Source organism: Aythya fuligula, chromosome 20 (genome assembly GCF_009819795.1).
Source record: "Aythya fuligula isolate bAytFul2 chromosome 20, bAytFul2.pri, whole genome shotgun sequence".
NCBI lineage: Eukaryota > Metazoa > Chordata > Aves > Anseriformes > Anatidae > Aythya > Aythya fuligula.
Genome location: NC_045578.1, coordinates 3,276,255 through 3,295,392, shown reverse-complemented (window position 1 = coordinate 3,295,392; position 19,138 = coordinate 3,276,255). Strand labels below are relative to the sequence as shown.

The window sequence follows — 19,138 nt, the reverse complement described above, 5'->3', positions numbered from 1 at the left end:
GTGTATATTCCAATATGTATCAATGCCTTTTAGTTTTTCCAATGATTTTTACACTATATTCCTGCCATCAAGGCCTTTTTAAATAAAAATAAAAAGTGTTGCCTTGCTCTTAAAAGTACTTATTTTGTTACATACATTATTGACAAATGGCACATGTAGGTAAGAGTAAGTGCAGGAGGGCTCCTCTGGACAGACCTCCTCGTTACACTTTGGCTGCTGAATAGGATTTTTAGCATCATCAGTCTTTGAAACCAAGAGGTTCGACGCGCTTTGATGATTCACTTGCCACTGATGTCCTCAGGTCTGAATCAAAGGTGTAAAAACTTACTGAGAGCTGCAGGAGGAGCAGGACCAAATTGCAGCAGTGAAGTCACAGAAGCAATTTTGGTTACGCGCATTTAACTGTCTTCTGAAACAGCGAAGTTCTTTGCTATCCGTGATTTCCTACAAGGCTTTGATGCCTTCTGGAGGGAGGAAAGCTCACGCGGTGAGTACAGGCTGCTCTCTGATGCTCAGCCGGTTCTGTGTCGCTGGCCCACAAGCTGCAAGCATGTGGGAGAGCCCCATGGGCTGCTCTGTGCACCATGAGAGCCAGATGAAGTAACCGAGTAAATTGAGGGATGCTAGATGAAATATTCACAGTTTTAACATAATTCTGCTAGTAGATTTTGGCAGCAGATGCTGATGTCGCTGATCACTGTTATTGCTGCTGCAGGTATTTAATCAGTGCTTGTGCGTGCTGAGAGCTGTGCTCAGGTGAGATGTGTCTGGAGCAAATGCTTGATGGTGTAAGGAGCCAGCGAGCAGAAACGTCTCTGTGCAGAAGTCAGTGCCACAGTACCCACTGCCCAGGCTCCTTGCAGGCTCCAGGACAGGTCACAGCCTTTCCCATGAAGCAAAGCTGCCCCCCAGGCATCCAGACATGCGCTCCAGGAGGAAGAGGATGGTATCAGACAGAGAGATCAAACTCATGAGGAGTTTAACAAGTGTAATGCGCTGCTTTATTTGTTTTATGGGTTTTCAGTCTGCTTGAGTCCTTGGCTTGCCATGCCACCAGAGGATTCTGAGCGCGGGTGGAGCTGCTTCAAAGCGGCTGCAATTTTATTTCCTTCTTCTTGACTCATATTTGCTGTGGAGTTGGATGCAAATGATCGCATGAGATAATAAAAGCCCAAACAAACGTAGGAGAAGGCACAAAGCCAGCAGCCTAAAGAAGGGCAAAGATCTGTATCAGTGACCCCAATTAGACATACAGTTTGACATCTGAACAGTCAGCAGCAAAATCTGAAGTCTTTTATGTTTCTGCCTGATGCTGAGACCCGTGGCATCTCCAATTAGGAAACAAAGAAACATGATTCAGAGGTAAAAATACTTTTTTTCTCTCCCAACATGTGTGAAAGGGGCTTACTCACAGATCAAACCACCCCGAGGAGGTGTCTCCTGGGAGGGCACGTTCATTATATTTTGACTTTTCTTTTTTTTTTTTTGCAGTTAAAAGGCCTCATTCAGGACCACCGAAGGCGGTGGAGAGGCTCAGTAATGAGCAGAGGTCTGCAGCGCTACCCCGGCCCGTGGCCGTGAGCAGCAGTGGGGCAGGCTCGGGGTGGGCTGTGGGGCTGGATTACTGAGTCGCTGCTGAAGGCAGGGGCATCCAGGCAGCCGAGTTAAATTAGGGCACCAGAGCTACACCGGGGACTAATGACTTAGTTCGGAAAGCGCACTGCAATCGTAAAGGCTGGAAAAGGCAGGGGAAAAATAAGGAAAGTGAGAAGGGAGATGGCAGGGCTGTTTCCCCACTTGGTTGTTTGGTTTTCCAGACAGGTGCATTAGGGTCCCGCTGAACCCAAATCCAGTTGCAGCATTCCCTGCTGTGAACCTGGCTAAATTGTTTAATCAATTTGGGTTCCCCGTGCCCCAAAACCCCACTCCACGGGGCAGCTTGAGCCCTGCCCGATGGGGCACGATGCTCTGTGGCTGCCACCTCCACCATACCCAGGCTGGGTTTTGAAGCTGCTGGGCTCAGACAACAGTTACATTTTTGGGAGCGAATAGCAGTCGTTTCCACTGTAATTTCTGGGGGTTTTAGGGTCGCAGCACCCCCTTTTTGCTGTCCAGGACCAGGGTAGGAAGCTCCCACCACCGGTGCCTGCGCTTGCACAGGAGCCAGCGGTGCTGACCCTGCCTGCTGCCAAAACGCCGCAGCTCGCGTTAGGGCTGGGTTCACTCAGCCGTGGTTCCCCCAGCTTCCCTCCCCTCGGTCCTCCAGTTGCAGGGTATTTTTATACACGTTTTTTGTGTGTAACATGATTATCTGCTGAATGGGATGTGCTTGGTTACAATTAGGAGATGAAGATGCAGATCTTAACACTTAAGCCGCGTTCCTCTTTTATTACTTTTCAAAGAGTTTGGTGGTGGTTTTTTGTTGTTGTTTATGTGTTTACAAATCCAATAACAATCCTCATTAAGAGTTGCAAAACATGAAGCCATTTTGATCCCAGGCAGATGGCAGCTAAATGAAGTTTAATTAAAGAATGAGCGCTTTGATTCAGATCATTTTTTAAAAATATAGTGCAACGAGATGCTAGAGAACAGCATAAACAGCATCTGCGCCTCCATTCAGAGCCCGAATCCATGTGTGAGCGAACGCTTCAAGGCGAAACGTTGCGGGGAGAGGGCAAATGTGTCACAAACCACTGCTGCAGCCACGCCAGAGGGCTTGGTGCTTCCCTACCCCAGAGAAGCAGCTCTTTGGTTGTATTTTTATTTATTTATTCATTTTTAATTTTGGAAGGGTTCGGCCAAGGCCTGCAGCAGGGTTGGGGCTCGCCTTGTGCCAGTGCACAGGACCGCATGAGGCAGAAGAAAGCCGTTCCCATAGCAAGATGTCCAGGGTCCCAATGTGGGTGCTTTCTCCAGGACAATTACAACTGTTTTTGTTAAATTCACATCTGAAACAGCTGCCTTGGAGGCAGATTGACAGCTCCGTGGGGTACAGAGGCAGAGGGATGTGGCCAAACTGAGCTCAGGCTACGATTAACATATTTTCATCAGTGGGTTTGGGGGGAGGAGAGGGTTAAGTGCAATGAACCCCTGTGATCATTAAAATTATGTGGTTCTATTTCACACGGTAAGACCCAGCAGAGGGTCCTCTGAGGTGGGACAGGCCCAGGCCCCTGCAGCAGCCTCACCAAGGTGGCTCCACAGCCCTCGTGGTAGGACTGGGACCAGGACTGGGACTGGGACATGGCTGACTTGGTGCTGGGCAGCCCTTGCCTTGTTTTACCATTGGGAAAGTGGGGCAGAAAGACTGCCAGACATCTCAGGTAGCAGCTGTGGGTCACAGGAGGGCAACAAGGCTGCTCGTTAACCTGCACATTAACAGTCCTCATTAATAGCCTGGGCAGGAGGTTTCTGAGGGGAGTGGGGGTGTTTGTTGCTCAAGGACTGGTTATGGTAGCGCCAAAGAGTGCCATGGAAAGCTGGTGTGGGCTCACAGGGAGGCTGGAGAAGCCTGGCAGCAAGATCTGCTGAGGACTACCAGGCTGGTAAGGCCCATGGGGGCAGGAACCTCCTGCCCTGCTCCAGGGATTGAGCTGGGAGGGACGCAGGTGGCCTGTGCTGGGGGAGGCCAGGTGGGCGCTTTGGGTTGTGCCTCTGTTTGTGCTGGTCCTGCTGAACCCGAGCTGAGGTGTCAGCGCTGCTCCGGGCCCACTGCTCCGATCCTCTTGGGTCCTGCGTTGGGCGAGCACTGAGGGACTGCTTTTGTCCCCTGCGTGTGGCTGTGCCACACCAGTGCTGCTTGCTGGGGCCTGGCCGTCACCGGGAGCCCTGTGGTTGGGTGCCTCGTGGTGGTGGCCTCTCCTGTCCTGCTTCAGCTTCTCCAAAGTGTGCTTCCCCCTTACCCCTGACCGAATCAATGCGATCCATTTGGAAATGAATGAGGAGAATTAAGAAAACAACCGCAGGCAGCACCATCACTGCTTTGCCATGGGGTGGCACAGGACTTCTCTGACAAAGCCCTGCGTAGGCTGGGCCGGAGCTGAGATGAGATCCTCAGGAAAGCCCTCATCTGCAGCCAGCAGCCTGACCCTTGCTCTAATGATGCTAACAACTCATTTTAAGCTGCTGTTTGTGCTGCTGCTGTCTGTGTCAGTAAATCAGTCTTCTGCTGCAGCCAGAACAGAATAAAGTAAAATAAAATGCCAGTCGTCTTCACGCCCAAATGTCGATAGCGTGCAGACTAATTGGCAATGAGGATGCAATAAGTCAGTGATGTTCAGAAGTGCTAACAGATTGGCACACGGGTAAGTAACAGTGACAGCCGAGCGTGTTCAGCCCAAAACTAAATAAAGGGGATTGCCTGGGGAAGGCCCCCAGGCGGGTGGCACTGAGATGCTGCAGGAGCGTCCCCTCTGTGCTTGTCCTAAGCTGCTTCACCTCTGCATCGGGTGGGCTCAGCTCCATTGGGAGGAGACGTGGGGAGGGGAGAAGGCCCAGGTAGAGCAGCACCACCGAGGTGTCAGGGAGCCCAAGAGGTGACCCCGGTGGCAGCCAGGCTGCCATCCCCATCCCTGTGAGCTCCTAACGCAGGAACATGCGTGGGGGAGAAGGGCTGAAATAACAAACCGGAGGCACGTGGCTCCTGAAGTTGTTTGTTGGTTTTGTTGTTATTTGGCTTTGGTATAAGTGTGTATACATAAATATATGTATTACAGTTTACCACAAAATAGTTCTGTAATGTTTAAAAAAAAAAAAAAAAAAAAACGCTCCTGAAGTCCCTTTTCCTAGAAATGTAGGTCATTAGAAAGGTCTTCCTTCCGTTAGAGCAAACAAGTTCAAGAATCCCTCTTCCAGCTTGCGGGTATTTGTATCAGACATGTCGGAGAAAATTGTGGGTCTGTTCGTCAGCAGCTTGGGCTAGGCTTTGTGATTCTGCTGGCAAAGGTGGCTTGGTGAGGAGCAAGGAGGAGGAAACAAAAAGCAAAACAAAACAAAAAAAAACTAACCTCAGATGATAAAGCCTTGCTGGCAAACTCCCAATCTAATTTCCTCCTAATAACGGGGGGGGGAAAAAAACAGTAATTTTGTCTCAATAAGTTTGCGGGAGCAGCTGAATATGAGGCACAACCACGCGATGTTCACATTTACTGCTGTGCTCACCCAAGCATCTCATTGCACAGATCTGCCATGTATTTCCGAAGTAACTGCTTTTGTGCTTGAAGGAGATGCGTTTAGAAGTCCCCAGGACCTATTCCTGGCACCTGCAGTTTCAGATGATGTGTCAAGTTTGGTTATTTTTTTGTGAGTTAGTTTTTGCTGTTGTTGTTAATGCTGATATTTAGAGCAGTGCATATTGACTATCACCATAATCCTCTGTCACAAAAGGAAAATGATTTTAAAATGCTTCTTTCTTTGGAAAGACTGCGGCACAAGAGCCAGTGCAGGATTCCTGCCTGCTTGGTGGGCTTTATAGAGACACTAAAACCAATGGCAACGGGAGGCTCCTGAGTTAAGGTCATTGCTTTGGAGGGGACAGCAAGGCAGATGTGGTGGAGGGGGGTGACCAGGAGCACCCTGCAGTCGGGGCTCGCTGCCCCATCCTTGCTGAATGTCCCAGAGCATCCCTAACTGAGGGCAGAGCAGCAAGTGATCAGAGAAAACCAGCTGTGCTCTCACCATCCAAATATTTGTACTGCCCATGTGTTCACCAGCCTTATCGTGCACACCGTGTTCCAAGCGAAAATACAGGATGTCCTTACTGTTTAACAGAGGAAAAGCTCAGTGAAAGAAAGCTGAGAAGGAATTGAGCCGACTGGAGCAAAGGAAAATGAGTAAGGGCACACGGGATGAGCGTGCCTGGAGCTCTGCTCTACAGAGACGTGGGCTGCAGCAATGCAGCCCCGTCCTGGTCCATCCTGCACCAGTGTTCTCAAATGTAGAGTATGTCACTAGTTTTGGCTGTTGTGGAGCCATGGTGGTTTTGGAATTGAAATTTTAAAAAATAATAACTTGGGAGAAGAAAAGACATCGCATCTAGATATAACAGAAGCACTGCACAGCGGGGAGCTCTGAACCCTGTGCTCTCAGGGACTGACAGCTGCACAGGGCTGCCTGACACTGAACTGAGCTTCTGCACAGAATATAAAAGACGACATAACTCTGCACTGGTTTTGTTCCCTGATGCGATGGGGCTGCCTCCCTCCTCTCCCCTGCCTAAAGTTTATGCTGGGAATCCTGAAACAAAGCTGTTTGGAGAGAAAGATGGCAAAACACCCTGGCTGATAACCCAAGGCAAATAAACGGCAATACCTGGGGAAAGAGTTGGGATCAAATCTGTAACAAGCCCCCAAGAAGTTGTGCAGGGAAAGATGCGTCTGCCTGGAGAAGCAGCTCTTTGGGGAGCAGTGAGGATCTGGCTGGCTTTGCTTGCCATCATGCCTCCACCAGGTTTTAAGGACTTGGTAGTTTCAACAGGCACACGCAAAGGTTTTCGCTCTCAGGTGCTAGATGTTAAGATGTAAGTTGTCAGGAATATTTAGATTTACCCATAGAAATCTGAAGTGTGAGCTGACTGAAATCCCCTACGCTCTGCCTAGCTGGAGGTTAAATTTGTAACTCACTGTATGTGTTGAAGCAAAGCCTGCTGATAAAGACAGCCTAACTCTTTTGAGTGTTAAAGAGAATAATACATGTTTCTGGGGATGAAACAGAATGATTTCCAAAACTAATGAGTAAGTTTAAAAAAAAAAAATCAACCAAACTAAAACTGGTATTGGTCTCAATTTATTTTCAGAAGGAAACTAGGAACTTGAAATAGGATTTTTTTTATTATTATTATTATTTTATTTTATGAATAAAATAACTCCAGATTCTACCCTTCTTTTCTAACAGTTTGTTTTTACAGTCTGGCTGCCCTGTTTAGGAGAAATGTCTTTCTTGCCTTGCTGTGTGAAAATCTTGGTCAATCTGTAGTTGAAGCTCAGCTGGTTAACTAGTAGAGGGAAAAGCAAAGTGATACAAAATGCTTTAAACCAAGGAATTTAGACCAAAGCATTTTCTGCCAGAAGACTGCCCTTTGAATTTTAAGCCTGGGAAGTATATCGAGATGAACCAGTCAGATGTTTCTATATAACTATCAATTCAGGAATCTGCTGGTACAAATGCATGGAGGCTGTGCGTTGAGTTCAATGTCTTTCTTCAGAAGGAAGCTGCTTGGATTTCCAGGGTCTGAATTGATGGAGAAATTCTTGCGGTCCATGGTAATAAGTTGCAGTTGTTAATTACTGTAGCTACTAAAACACACAAGATATTCCTACTCTGAGCATTGATTTACAACATCCAGCGAATGTCTCTGATGGATATAGAAGCCTTAAGGAACTAATTTTTCAGTTAGCTGGCTTGTAACCACAATGGGTAAACATTATTCCAAATAAAGCATGACTCAATTCTCATTATGCATCCCTCTTTTCCTGAAGGGTGCCCAGCCCCACAGCTCATGTGGCTGGTTCAGGTGGTACAGACGGATAGGGAGGAGGGGGAAGGATCCTGTCCCTGAGAAATACCCAACTCCCACTCCTGTGAGGGGCCATGTGGTAGCCAGTGAGCCAGGTGGGCAGCAGCTGCCAGCTATTGCTTCCATAGTCACCGAATAGTTGAGGTTGGAAGGGACCTCTTAGGACATCTAAATCTGTATGAAATGAGGTGTTACCTGTCAAAAATCTCCTGTGTTAGCTAAAATAGCTCAGTGCCCAGGTGCACGGTACTGCCTGCAGCTGGGCTGCTGAGCAAGTCCCTGTTACTCTGCCCTCTTTCAGGGTTAAAATTGCCAGCATCAGGGTGAAGTAAACCTTGCACAGAAGCAAACGAGCCACGGTCCCGTGTCTCCTCACGGGTCAGGGCTGTGCGTGTAGTGCGGTACGGCTGAGATGCCAACATGCTCTCACCCTGAAGTGATGGCTACCTCTAATAAGGACATAGCACGTGGAAAGGGAGCTGATGCATTCCCTCAGAAAATAGTTGTGGTGGTTTAGGCAGTTATTCCTGCCCTCACGATTACAGTCCTTCGCCGGCGATTATGCCCTTCCCTGCACAAGGGCTGGAGAAAGGAACCACCCCAGTGCCGCAGGGCAAAACCTTCAGGTTTGGGTTCAGGTGGTGATGAAAGCGGTGGTTTTGCTTGTGGGTTGTGATTTTTTTGTTGCCGTCAGGCCGCTGCTGTGCGCTGCCTGCCGCCATAACGGGCTGGCGACATCCCAAAATGTGAGGGTTTGGGGCTGCTCGTGCCCAGCCACAACCAGAAGTGTGAGCGTCTGCAGAGTGCTGCTAGCTTTATACACACAACAGCCGTGTTTATTACAATTACAAGAACATAACCAAAACGTCGGCGTTTAGGAGAATCTGAGGTAGAAGCTGGCAGCGGGGCTGCCCTGAGGGGCCGGGCGCCCCCCCCCCGCCATCTTCCCCCCAGACCCCTCCGCGCTGCCCGAGCGGCCGGCGCCGCGCTCCCCCTGTGGGCGCTGGGGTCGGGCCGGCCCTCGCCGCGTGGGGCACGCCGGGAGCTGTAGTCCACCGCCGTGCCCCCCGCCCTGCGCGGTGATGGGAAAAACCCACATGGAAAAACTACAACTCCCAGCGGCCCCCGCGCGGTCTGCGCATGCGCAGCGTGGGCGAGTGGAACAAAAAAACCTGTGCCCCCCCCCCCCCTTCTCCTCTCCGCTCCCCTCCCCCGGAGCGGCGCTGGGCTCAGCCCGACACCGCGAGGGGGACGCGCGGGGCCAGCGCCTCGCCGCCACCTCCACCCCCGGGGACAGCCGCCCGCTGGCCTCCGCCTCCTGGCTCCCAGCCGGCGGGACCGGGACCGGCAGCAGGAGCGGGGCTGCCCGAGCCCGGCAGCGGTGAGAGCCCCGGAGCGAGCGGGCGGGCGGGCGGAGAAGGGCTCGGGGCGGCGTGCGGGGGGCTGAGGGGCCGCGGGGAGAGCGGGGAGAGGCCGCCCCCTGCCCGCGGGGGCACCGGGCGCTGCCGGGAGGGGCCGCGGCCTCCGCCCGCCCCCCTCAGCGCCCCCCTCAGCGCCGCTGCTGGGGGCGGAGCTCCGCGCCCTGCCCCCCCATCCCCCCTCCTCCCTGGGGACCCACCATTGGCTGGCGGGGGGGCGCGCACGTGCCGGGGCTGCGCGAGGGGCGGTGGTGATTGGGCGAGGGCGGGGGGGATGCAAATGAAGGCGAGGGGCGGGGCCGTGCAGGTGTGGGGGCGGGGCATGCAAATGAGGTGGGGGCAATGAATGGGGCTGGGGCTGTGCTGGGGGAGCCCCCCCAAAGCTGCTGGTGTTCCCCAGCTCTTCCCCATGGCTCTGCCCTGTGTTCCTGCGCTCAGAGCCTGTGAGCAAGGCGAGGAGAGGTTGCCAACAGTGTTAGCATACGTGCTTTGTTTAGGGGAAGGGCGAATGGGAGCTATCCCATGGAAAGTGGTGTTCAGTTACGTGCAGTAATGGGAACGAGGGGGAGGTGCAGGGGGAGCTGATGGCCAAATGCAGGGACTCATTGCTGTGTGATGGTGAGCTGCCAGTGCTGCTGCCAGCTAATTCTAGGTCCTTACAAGGTGTTATAGCCCAGCTGGATGTGTCGTGTTGGATGACTCTTTGTGGGAATCCTAAAAGAGTTAAAGGGGTTTTTGGTTTGCCCTGAAGTTATTTTGGGGCTTTTGTTGACAGTGCAACACAGAAATCCCCAGGCCAGCCTGCTGCAGTGAGCTTCTCACTCTCTTCAGATGTGCCAGCACCTCTGTTATAACGAGATCGATGCTGTTGGGGTTCAGACTAATGAACATCCCAGACGTTACGTGGTGTTGCCGTTGGTGGACACAGGGAGATAAAGCAGCAGCAGTTATTTAGCATCATCGTCATGTTGGCGAAGTACAATTAAGTGGGTGAAGAGAGGAATTATCAGGCGGTCATTAATGCTGTGATTAATATTTCATGCTGTTTATGTGGCTTAGCTGTAATTCACGAGTGCCTGGGTGCTGCTGTCGGACACTGCACACCTAAAGACAAAACGCACCCCTCCTGGGCCTGGCTCTAACACGGAACGGAGCCTGATGGCAGTGGTTTCCTAACGACACCAAACCCAGTGATGTGATTGTCCTGCGAGCAGTGGGGCCAGGTGCTGCTTCTTCTTTTCTGAAACTTCACAGTTACACGTTGGTCTATAGCGGGATCTCCAGAAGTGGTGGAAATCAAGTTTAGTTATCTTTTTGCAGGGTTGTGAATGCGAAGAAACAGAGGCACAGTTAAAGTACGCAGTGTTGGGCTTGGTTCATTTCTAAATGGCTCTTGAGTAGCAGAGGCAGCCAGCCTCCTGGGCTGGTAAAACGCCATCACGCCTGGCTGGGTGTCTTAAAAGTGCCCAGAGAAATGGAAATTAATTCCTGGTGTTTTGAGGGGTTTGGAGCTGTGTAACGAAGCACATCCCCATCCCAGCCCTGGCAAAATGCTGCCGACACTTGGAGAGCTGGGTGCGCTCAGCACCTGGCCTTTTCTCTGGGATCCAGGACTCTTCAGGGCCCTGCTCCTGCCCTTCTGCTGCCTTGGAGGAGGGGAAACGAAAGCTTAAATCCATAAAGGCCACAGCAGGGATTTGGGGTGGCATTTGTGTTTCTAGCAAGCTGGTATTTCCAAGCGGCGTGACTCCGAGCAGCGCTGTTACCTGCAGTGGGACACGCTGCTAGGCTCTGCTTGAGAGTGATTTTTTATTTTATTTTATTTTTTTAGGGTGGTTAATAGTCTTGGATAGATATTAGCTAAGAGCTGATTGTGTATTTCCCTGATGCTGCCCTTTAGCTGCTGACCCCAGGGCTGTGCCTTCAAGGGAGCCAACCTCTGTCTGGAGAGGCCAGCGGTAAGGCCGAGCAGGTTCACCCTGCCGGGTGTGGGGTGGCCACGTCCTTCCCTCCTGGTACTGCTGGAAATATCTCCTTCCAAAAACCAGTGGTGGACGTGAAGGGAGAGGTGTCCCGCAGCCTGGCTGCCCTTCTGCTGTTGTTTCCAGTCCACATGATGAGCAGCCTAGTGGCTGCAGTTAACCCAAGCCTCTTGCTTACAGAGTATTTGTGTAATATTAAGATGATTAATGGCATAACAAGAAAGAGGTCATCCGAACTGGTTGGCGTAGCTCAGCTGTGATCTGGTGCTGCAGCGAGGGCAGATGTGGCCTGGGAAGCTGCAGGCAGCAGGGAGGCAGCGGCTCACGTCCTTACTGCTTCTTTGCTAGGTTATCTCAGAAACACCAGGCTTGACTTTTTCTGAAAGGTAAGTTTCAGGATCACTGAACCATATTGTGGAGAGAAATACCAGATTTTTTTTGGGGGGGTGGGATAAGTTCTTTTTAACAAGATTCACTTGCACTTCATAGCTGGCGAGCATCAATGTGTGCAGCTGGGAGGCAGAACCTTCTGCCCGGCCTCTGCAGGCCGGGGTTGGGGCAGGTCGGCGTGCTGCCGTCACGTCTTGGCCCAGAAGGCAGAGAAGCCAGGGGATACGATCAGTGAGAGCAGCAAACAACACGCAGATCGCTGTGGGAATATCCACGTGCATTGCGTCTGCTGAAAAGGAAAACCACTTCTCTGTTGTTAAGGCTTTGCTTCTAAGAAAAGCAATTCTGGGCTTGTATTTCCATTATTCTCCGTATCTATTCTTTATAGCCTTAAATAACAATTTTTCTTCATAAAGCTCAACTTTGTAATTTTCTGTGTGTCTGGCAAGCAGCTAACAGAGAGTATACCTTACCGGTGGCTGTAACAAGATTGGCACGCGTGCCTCTGTGTGAGCACAAGGAAGATGGAAATTGGCTTGCAGTTTCGCTCTTTCTTGCCCTGAGTATTTCTAATTTTTGGCTCTCAAAAGTAGAAGCCAGCAGGAAGCACATGGAGTGGGATGCATGTTGGTTTGATTTGGCTTCCTGGAAGCTGCTGGGTTTGGTCTGTCTTTTTCCTGGTGAAATGGAAACACAGGTTTATTTGCTCTGTCCCAGTGACCCTCTCATTGGGCGGGAATGGTTAAATGCTAATCTGTGGTACTCCACCAGTGCGTCTTGTAATGACTTGCTCATTTTTACAAGCCTTGATTTGGACAGGGGCTCATCTTGGCACGGCAAAGCCAAAGGATTTATGGGCAATTATACCAATATTAAAAAAAATCTTCCAGACCAGCTAGTAATACGTGATTAATAGATGCATTACATAGGAGTACTCTGGCAGCCAGCTCCTGGCCGCTCAAATGATGTCTAAATCTGCCTTTTTGTGTCGTACACGTGCAACACCTCACTCAGTACCAACCCCAAAGCATTTGCACGGGGTGCCTCGAGGATCCAAGCTTGGAAACGCAGCCAGGTTCAGGTTCGTTAGGGGTTCTGGACCACAGCCTGCTCCGTGTCACTGCAATAATCAGCGTCCTCCTGCGTGGCTGCGGACCAGGAGCAATCCCAGGAACTTCTTTGGCCTCTCTTCTGGAGCAGGTGCCTGTGCAGAGCAGGAAGGCGCTTGCCCTTGGTTGTGCACAGCCTGAGTTCTCCCGTGCAGGATGGGGTGGGTGCGTGTGTCCGTGCCCCTGCTGGCTTAGGGGGTGGCAGTGACCAGAACAACTCCATCGGGCTGCAGGTGGACATGGGAGAAGGGAAATGCAGGCTTGTGTTCTGCTTCATCTTTTATATTGCATTGTTCCTACATCATCAAAAATCTACCATGGTGTACAAAATCCCATTGACATGCTAACCCCAAAGAGTTCCAAAGATGGGCTCGGGAACTCTGTTGGATCCCAAACTCAGTGAAGATGGATTTTAATGTCACATCAGTCTCCCTTTCACCTCTGACAGCCCCTAGGCCATCCCTCAGCATCTCCCCCTCCTCTGGCAGGCGGTAATCCCTCTGCCCCTGTGTCCCAAGCCCCGCTGGGACAGTCTGGAGAGCTGGAGGGCTGCTGCATGTCTGCTGGGATCACAGAATCATTTTAGGTTGGAAGAGACCTCCAAGATCGCCTAGTCCAACCTGTTACCTTGTGCTGTTGGTGCTGCAGGGTCCCCCACCCCGAATTTCTGTTCTGAAGTGCCTTAAGTCCTCTCAAAGGAACAGCTCGGTGCCCTTTTCCCACTGCGTGCGCGTATTACCACCTGCAGTGGTTGTTATTCGTGCTGCCCTGACGTGCCTGCACACTTCTCAGCATGCACATCACCTTGGAGGACCCGAGCCGTGCTGTGAGCCCAGGTTCTGCAGGAGCAGCAAGGTGCTGCCAGCCTCTTGTGAAACGTCTCGTTTATCTCACCTGGGCTTCTAGGTGATTTTCTCAAGGCGCGTGGAGCTGAGCAGCTACATCTCTGCGATTCTCTCCTCCTGCAGGCATGTCGGCTTATTGCATTAGGTCCATGTAAACATCGGTTGCACCATTCCAACAGAGAAATGTGCTCTTAGCAGCTGTCAAAACTTCCTTCTCAATATATTCATTGCTGTCTATAGACAGTTCTGCCAGCAAAAGCAGAAACAAGTCCTGATTAGCACTCAACTAAGCTGAAAGTCCTGACTGCTGTACATAAAATAGGTTTAAATCTTTGTTGTCACTCCTGAAATCTGGTTTTTAGCTTTAGCACCTTAATTGGGACTTCATAGCTATGACATTAATCCTGCAGCTGATGAATACGCAGATAAAATGTCCTGTTCTGGTTGCTGACACTGTAGTTTGAGGCTGTGATTTTGGGAGGGTTTTTTTTGAGTCAGGCAGTGATAAATTTGTACTGAAAGTTACAGGGGGGTTCGAATACCTGTACCACAGCTGTGTTGTTTGTTTTTTTTTGTCATTCCTGTTGTCACACCATTAATTCCAATGTTTTTCATCTCTGGCTATTTGAATTTACATTGATTTTCTCTCTAAGCACATCTGTAACTCTAGCAGTCCAATCAATTAATAAGTATCTTTCTAGGCACAGAGGCTGTTTGGTCTGAGCATGGCACAGCATTTTAACTTTGAAACGTTCGGCTTCCACTTCAGATGAAACAGCAGAAAGTGTAAAAACAAGAGCAAACACTTGATCCTGTTACTATACCTGCATATTTGCTCATGGGGGCTGTTCTGGGTCTTGGAATATATATATATGTATACATGTGTCTATATTTATTTACTTATTTATTTCTTCTCTTGCATGAGGGAGGGGTTAGATTTCTTGCACAGCTGTGTTTATCTGAGTAGGTTTTGTGTTTGATTTTATAGGAGGAGAATGGCCCAAGCTACAGCCCCAGCAGCGTCCATCCATGATGAGGATCCCTCTGAAAGCAGGATGGTGGTTACGTTCCTCATGTCGGCACTTGAGTCAATGGTTAGTAGGCGAGCTCAGCAGCTGTGGCACAGCTCTGTCTTGGCACCTGCAAGATGACAGCAATATCTTGCTGTAATTACACCCCAGGGAGCTGGAGTGTAATGTTATATCTTTTCCTTAGTGTGTGCTGTCCAGCTTCCTGTGGCTGTTTGCTTGTGGAAGTTCACACTAGCAGTTGTCTTGTTTTTTGCTGTGTGGTCTTTCTTGTTTCTTTTTAGCAATAAAACTTTGAATGGGATCTGTATAAGAGAATTGGTTTCAAACCCTTTTTCCCAAGGGGTACATTCAGCTCCTAAAGGTTTTGCCACTTCGTCTCAGGCAGTACCTACTGTGTCTTTCTGGGTTATAGCAAACTCTGAGTTCCTAGGAAAAGTTGACTTTTTATGATTACTTCTTGATGATTACCCTAACTTTCTCAGGATCTTGCCATCTCCTTGCACTGCAAGTTTCCTGACCTCCTTGCCAGCAGTTTCTCACTTATGTGTGCAGGGAGGGTGTGCTCTTTCCCTTCCTCTGGAGGAATCCGCCTGACCCAGAGCACAGCCAGCAGGACAACGACTGAGCAGCCCTTCCTGCTTGCAACTACACCTTTCCAACCAGTTCAACTTGTGTTAGGTGTGCTGTGAAAGAACAAGACTTCTGTACACTCTGCTGAAAGCTGGAGTTGGTATAAGACAACATGATTGTCCAATGGTGAAGTAATAATTTCCAAGGGATAGACTAAATCATTTTAATTAAAAACAGTGTAATCTCTGGGTCTAGATGAGGCCTGAATTTCACTGATGGATCTGCAGTGCTTTTCAGATTCCTTGTGAAAAGTACTCCAGACGTGTAAGTTATCCTTTGCTGATAGTTGATGTGATGTTACTTGCAGTGCCTTCTGAGAGGTGAGTGCTGGCAGCAGAAGTAGTAACTGTTTTAAATGATTCCACATACGTTCTATTAACTATACTTTATAATAATAAACAGTTCTTGTTTTTTCTTTTTACAGTGCAAAGAACTTGCCAAGTCCAAGGCAGAAGTTGCCTGTATTGCTGTATATGAAACAGACGTGTTTGTAGTTGGAACTGAGAGAGGAAGAGCCTTTGTCAACTCCAGGAAAGATTTTCAGAAGGATTTTGTTAAATACTGTAAGTTTCAACATTGTGTCTTTGTATTTCACAAGCTTCTTAATGTTTATTGTGTGATAACAATATCTTCTGAGAGCAAAGTTCTGTAAATCATGGCTACATCTTATAACTGCTGGCTGGGGCAAAACCATATCCTAAAAAGTCACTGGTGACAGTGGTCTTCAGTGTTATTTCAACTGTGGCTGACATTTCTTAGATAAATGACAAACTAGTACAATAGGAAGTGCTATCCAGCCTTACAACATCTTCTGCATTTCCTAGTTCACGTTAGTTTTCCCTTGTATCCCCCTCCACCCAGTGTTTTTTCCCCCTCTTGTGGAGGTTAGTGAGGGCACAGAAAAGGTCAGGGATTGTTTCAGTCTACTTAGATGATCCCTGTTCTTCAGATCACTTGTTTCACTGCAGTAGATATGCCTTTTTGACAAAAATACATTATTTACATCCCTTTCTTGTATCACTGTAAGTCACTGTGTTACTTTTGTTCTCCTTTACATCTGTAGGAGGGTGTTTTTTGATTAATTTTATTTTAATGGTGAAGCGGTGGAACTTCTGTTTATAAAGCATGTTCCACTATGTACAGGGCAATATTTTGAGTTCACTAGTTCACTTTCAAAGATTCAGCGACTCTTTGGGGATTGTTTGTGCTCATTTAGCAAAGTGTTCTTGATAGGCACTGCTTAATCAATAACACAGCGTACCTTTATCTGCCTAAGGGAAGGGAGACAATGCAGGTCGAGAGCAGGATATGGAAGAATCAGTCTGTGAGGGAATTTAAAAACAACAGCTGTAAAATGTTCTGGCTTCACTAATTAAATATTGCTTGCAAAGCAACTATGTTTAATCTGTAACAGAAACATTTACTCCTAAAAATGCTTTTGCTGCTAGCTAAAGCACTCCTGAAGGGTTTGTTCAAAGAGTTCATTTGTTTTTGCTGGAGCGCTGGATTTGCAGTGGTCACACTCACTTGGACAGTGACTTTCTGTGGGCCTAAGTATATTTACTCTAAGAAAAGTTGCTGTAATGTTGGACTGTAATAAAGATATGAACTGATATGAAAATGCAGAATTATGACCTTACTGGGAAATCAAAGATAAGATAAATCCATTCCTTTTTTGTTTGCAATTTTTGCAGGGTTAGCAGTGTCATGCTGGTATTTGTGAAAACTGTTAGCTGAGTAATGGAGGGAAGTTCAGTTTTTTCACCTGTTTTTTTTTTGTTTTCAAAGGGTTTCCCTGAGATTTCAGATACTTTGTGTTATTGCCAGTACAGCAGTATCATAGGCCATGCTGTGCTGGGGACTCAGCATGCTGTGCACATCTGGTAGAGGAGTAACTGGGTTCTGATGCTCAGGCTCCCTGGCCAGATCTGTATTTCTGGTTCAGTATCACGAGGAGCACTGCCTGCTCGTCCGTGCTCATGTGGCTGTACCAGCTGTGGTTTCTATAGAGGTGCACATGTTTATTGAAAGCTTACATGAGTTTGATAATCCTAATCCTTTGTTTTATTCCAGTTACAAGGTATTCATACTCAGCGTGTTTATACTGTTAGGTAGTCAAGATTAAACAATTTCCACTTTGTGTTCATTATGCTTTCTCCTGATCATCATGGGGTAGATCTGTGTGAATAAAGCCAACCAAACCTCGGTCATTGCGTTTGTGGTTTTAAGTACAAGTCCCCCATAGTTCCTGGGGATCTCAGTGGTGGAGATGGTGTTCTCCTGTTGACAAAAGTGTTGATAATTCCAGAAAACCTGACTTCAAAACACCAGTTTTTAGGAATAGTAGCATTACATAGTCCTGGTGATGCTGATTCCATCACCCCCTTTCACAACTTCTAAGACTTCATGAAGTTTATAGTATAGGATTGGTTGGTTGAAGATGTAAAACCGTGGAGGCAACAGTTCTACAGTGTGAGTTTTCCCTCACACCTTTGTTTCTTCAGCTAAATATGAAATGTAGCAGTAGATGATGATGGTTTCAATTTTATTAATTTTTTCAGAAAAATCCATCTGTGGTTCTCTGTGTTCTGTTAATATGTTGTAGTGGTGCCATTGTTCTTTTGTGATTAATATAAAGGCTTCCAAGAGGTTTTTTAGTTTGCTGTAAAACCTGTATAATTTCAGCTGTGGTGTTATTCTCAATATTGTCAGCAGCACATGTTCCAAGGACTTGGTATCGACTTGTCTGGATCTTTCTTCTGAAGTACGGAAGCAAGTGTAGTTACTAAGCTGTGTCTGACTTCTCTCTTGTGACAAGCCAGTGTGTGCATCTCAGTACTGCTTCATTCCCACTTTTCCCATAGTTCCTTTGCATAGTTCACGTACATACAAAGAGTTCTCAGAATTTGGAAAGCTGAGGCTTCAAACCTGCTGTGTGTGTACTTAGTAATGAGTATAACTTAGTGGGCTAAACTGCGATACGTATGAGGGGTGTGAAGGAAGCAGCATCGGTGTTCTCTAGCAATCTGGGACTGGCTGAAAAACTGGTTCACTGAGCAGCAGAGCTGGAGTTTGTTTTCCTGCGGCTGTCATTCACAAAGACTTTCATCCACATGGATTCCCTAATGCTTAGTGGCAGGGGAAGGAGGAAACACTGTGCACATCTCATGTATCTTGTTACCTTAAAGTGTGTTAGAAGCAGACTGTGGCAATGCTTCCTTTTAATATTAGTATGTGTTGTGTACTAAAATGTTGAAGAGCCAGGCAAGAGGTATTAATTGTTTAAATTGGGGTCAGATAATACTCTTCCAAACTGTGCTTAATTAAGGTATCCGTAAGCCCTGTGTTTCAGTGAAATCAGATGTTTCAGGTGTGCCTCCTAACGTGGAACTGCATGTGCTTGTGTGCAGAAGTTGGGTAACCTGTGGTGTCAGATATTCTAAGCCAAGGAAAGTTTGTTGTGCGTAAAAAGGAGAGATTCTTGGAGTGCTTGCTCCTACAGAATCTGGACAACCTTGGGTACTCAAGCTCATACACCTCTTGCCCTACCAGTGCCTCTTTGCTCTAGTTGCTGTTCCCTGCTGAAGTGTATTTATTGTACGGCCTATGGCGAGATGAAATGCCTGAGTGCTTGGAGCTCTGGGTTATCAGCCATCCTGAACAGAAGCCTGGGGCGCCTCAGGAGTGCTGCTCCCTTCTCATGTTCGTCTTTGTCATCTTGGCTATTTCCCTTGAGGTTTGGTCAAGGTTTGGCACCAGCCCTGTGGAATTCACTCTCATTCAAATGAAGCTGGTGGGGGTTTAAAAAACAGAAGGAGGGGGGAGCAGAAGAGGCCTCAGCTCATCCCTGGGTTGTGCTCGCCTGTCAGAGCGGACTTTGAGAAGAGCTTGTTGACTCAAACCCCTTTTGGGTCATCTGCTCTGCACTTGGAAAGAAACAAGAAAGCGCTCTGTGTGCCATCCCACCTGCCGAGGAGCTGGTTGTTCTCCAGGAGTCCCAGCAGCCTCCCCAGCATACCGCTGGTACCGTTGCTCTGTTGGTACGTAGGGAGCATGGAAGCATGGCCCTGCTAGGTCTGCAGCTCTGTCAGCTGTCCCCATCATGCTGCTTTTCATCCTTCGGTGCTAGGGCTTTGGGCTCACTGAGGTAGGGCCATCTCACATCTGTGGGTAGCTCATCCTGAATGAGAAGTCCTTTATTCTTAGGAGCCTTGGTTTTT

General features: G+C 48.6%; 1 protein-coding gene across 2 annotated transcripts in view; it reads left to right on the top strand.

The window, feature by feature from the left end:
• The first annotated feature begins 8,837 nt into the window (after positions 1 to 8,837).
• GTF2I (general transcription factor IIi) overlaps positions 8,838 to 19,138 on the top strand; it is a 72,368-nt gene continuing 62,067 nt past the window's right edge. For both annotated transcript variants that reach the window (XM_032200717.1, XM_032200716.1), the window contains exons 1-3: positions 8,838 to 8,894; positions 14,246 to 14,351; positions 15,343 to 15,481. In XM_032200717.1, coding sequence (XP_032056608.1) covers positions 14,253 to 14,351; positions 15,343 to 15,481 — 238 coding nt within the window. In that variant the 5' untranslated portion in view covers positions 8,838 to 8,894; positions 14,246 to 14,252. The remainder of the gene's footprint in view (positions 8,895 to 14,245; positions 14,352 to 15,342; positions 15,482 to 19,138) is intronic.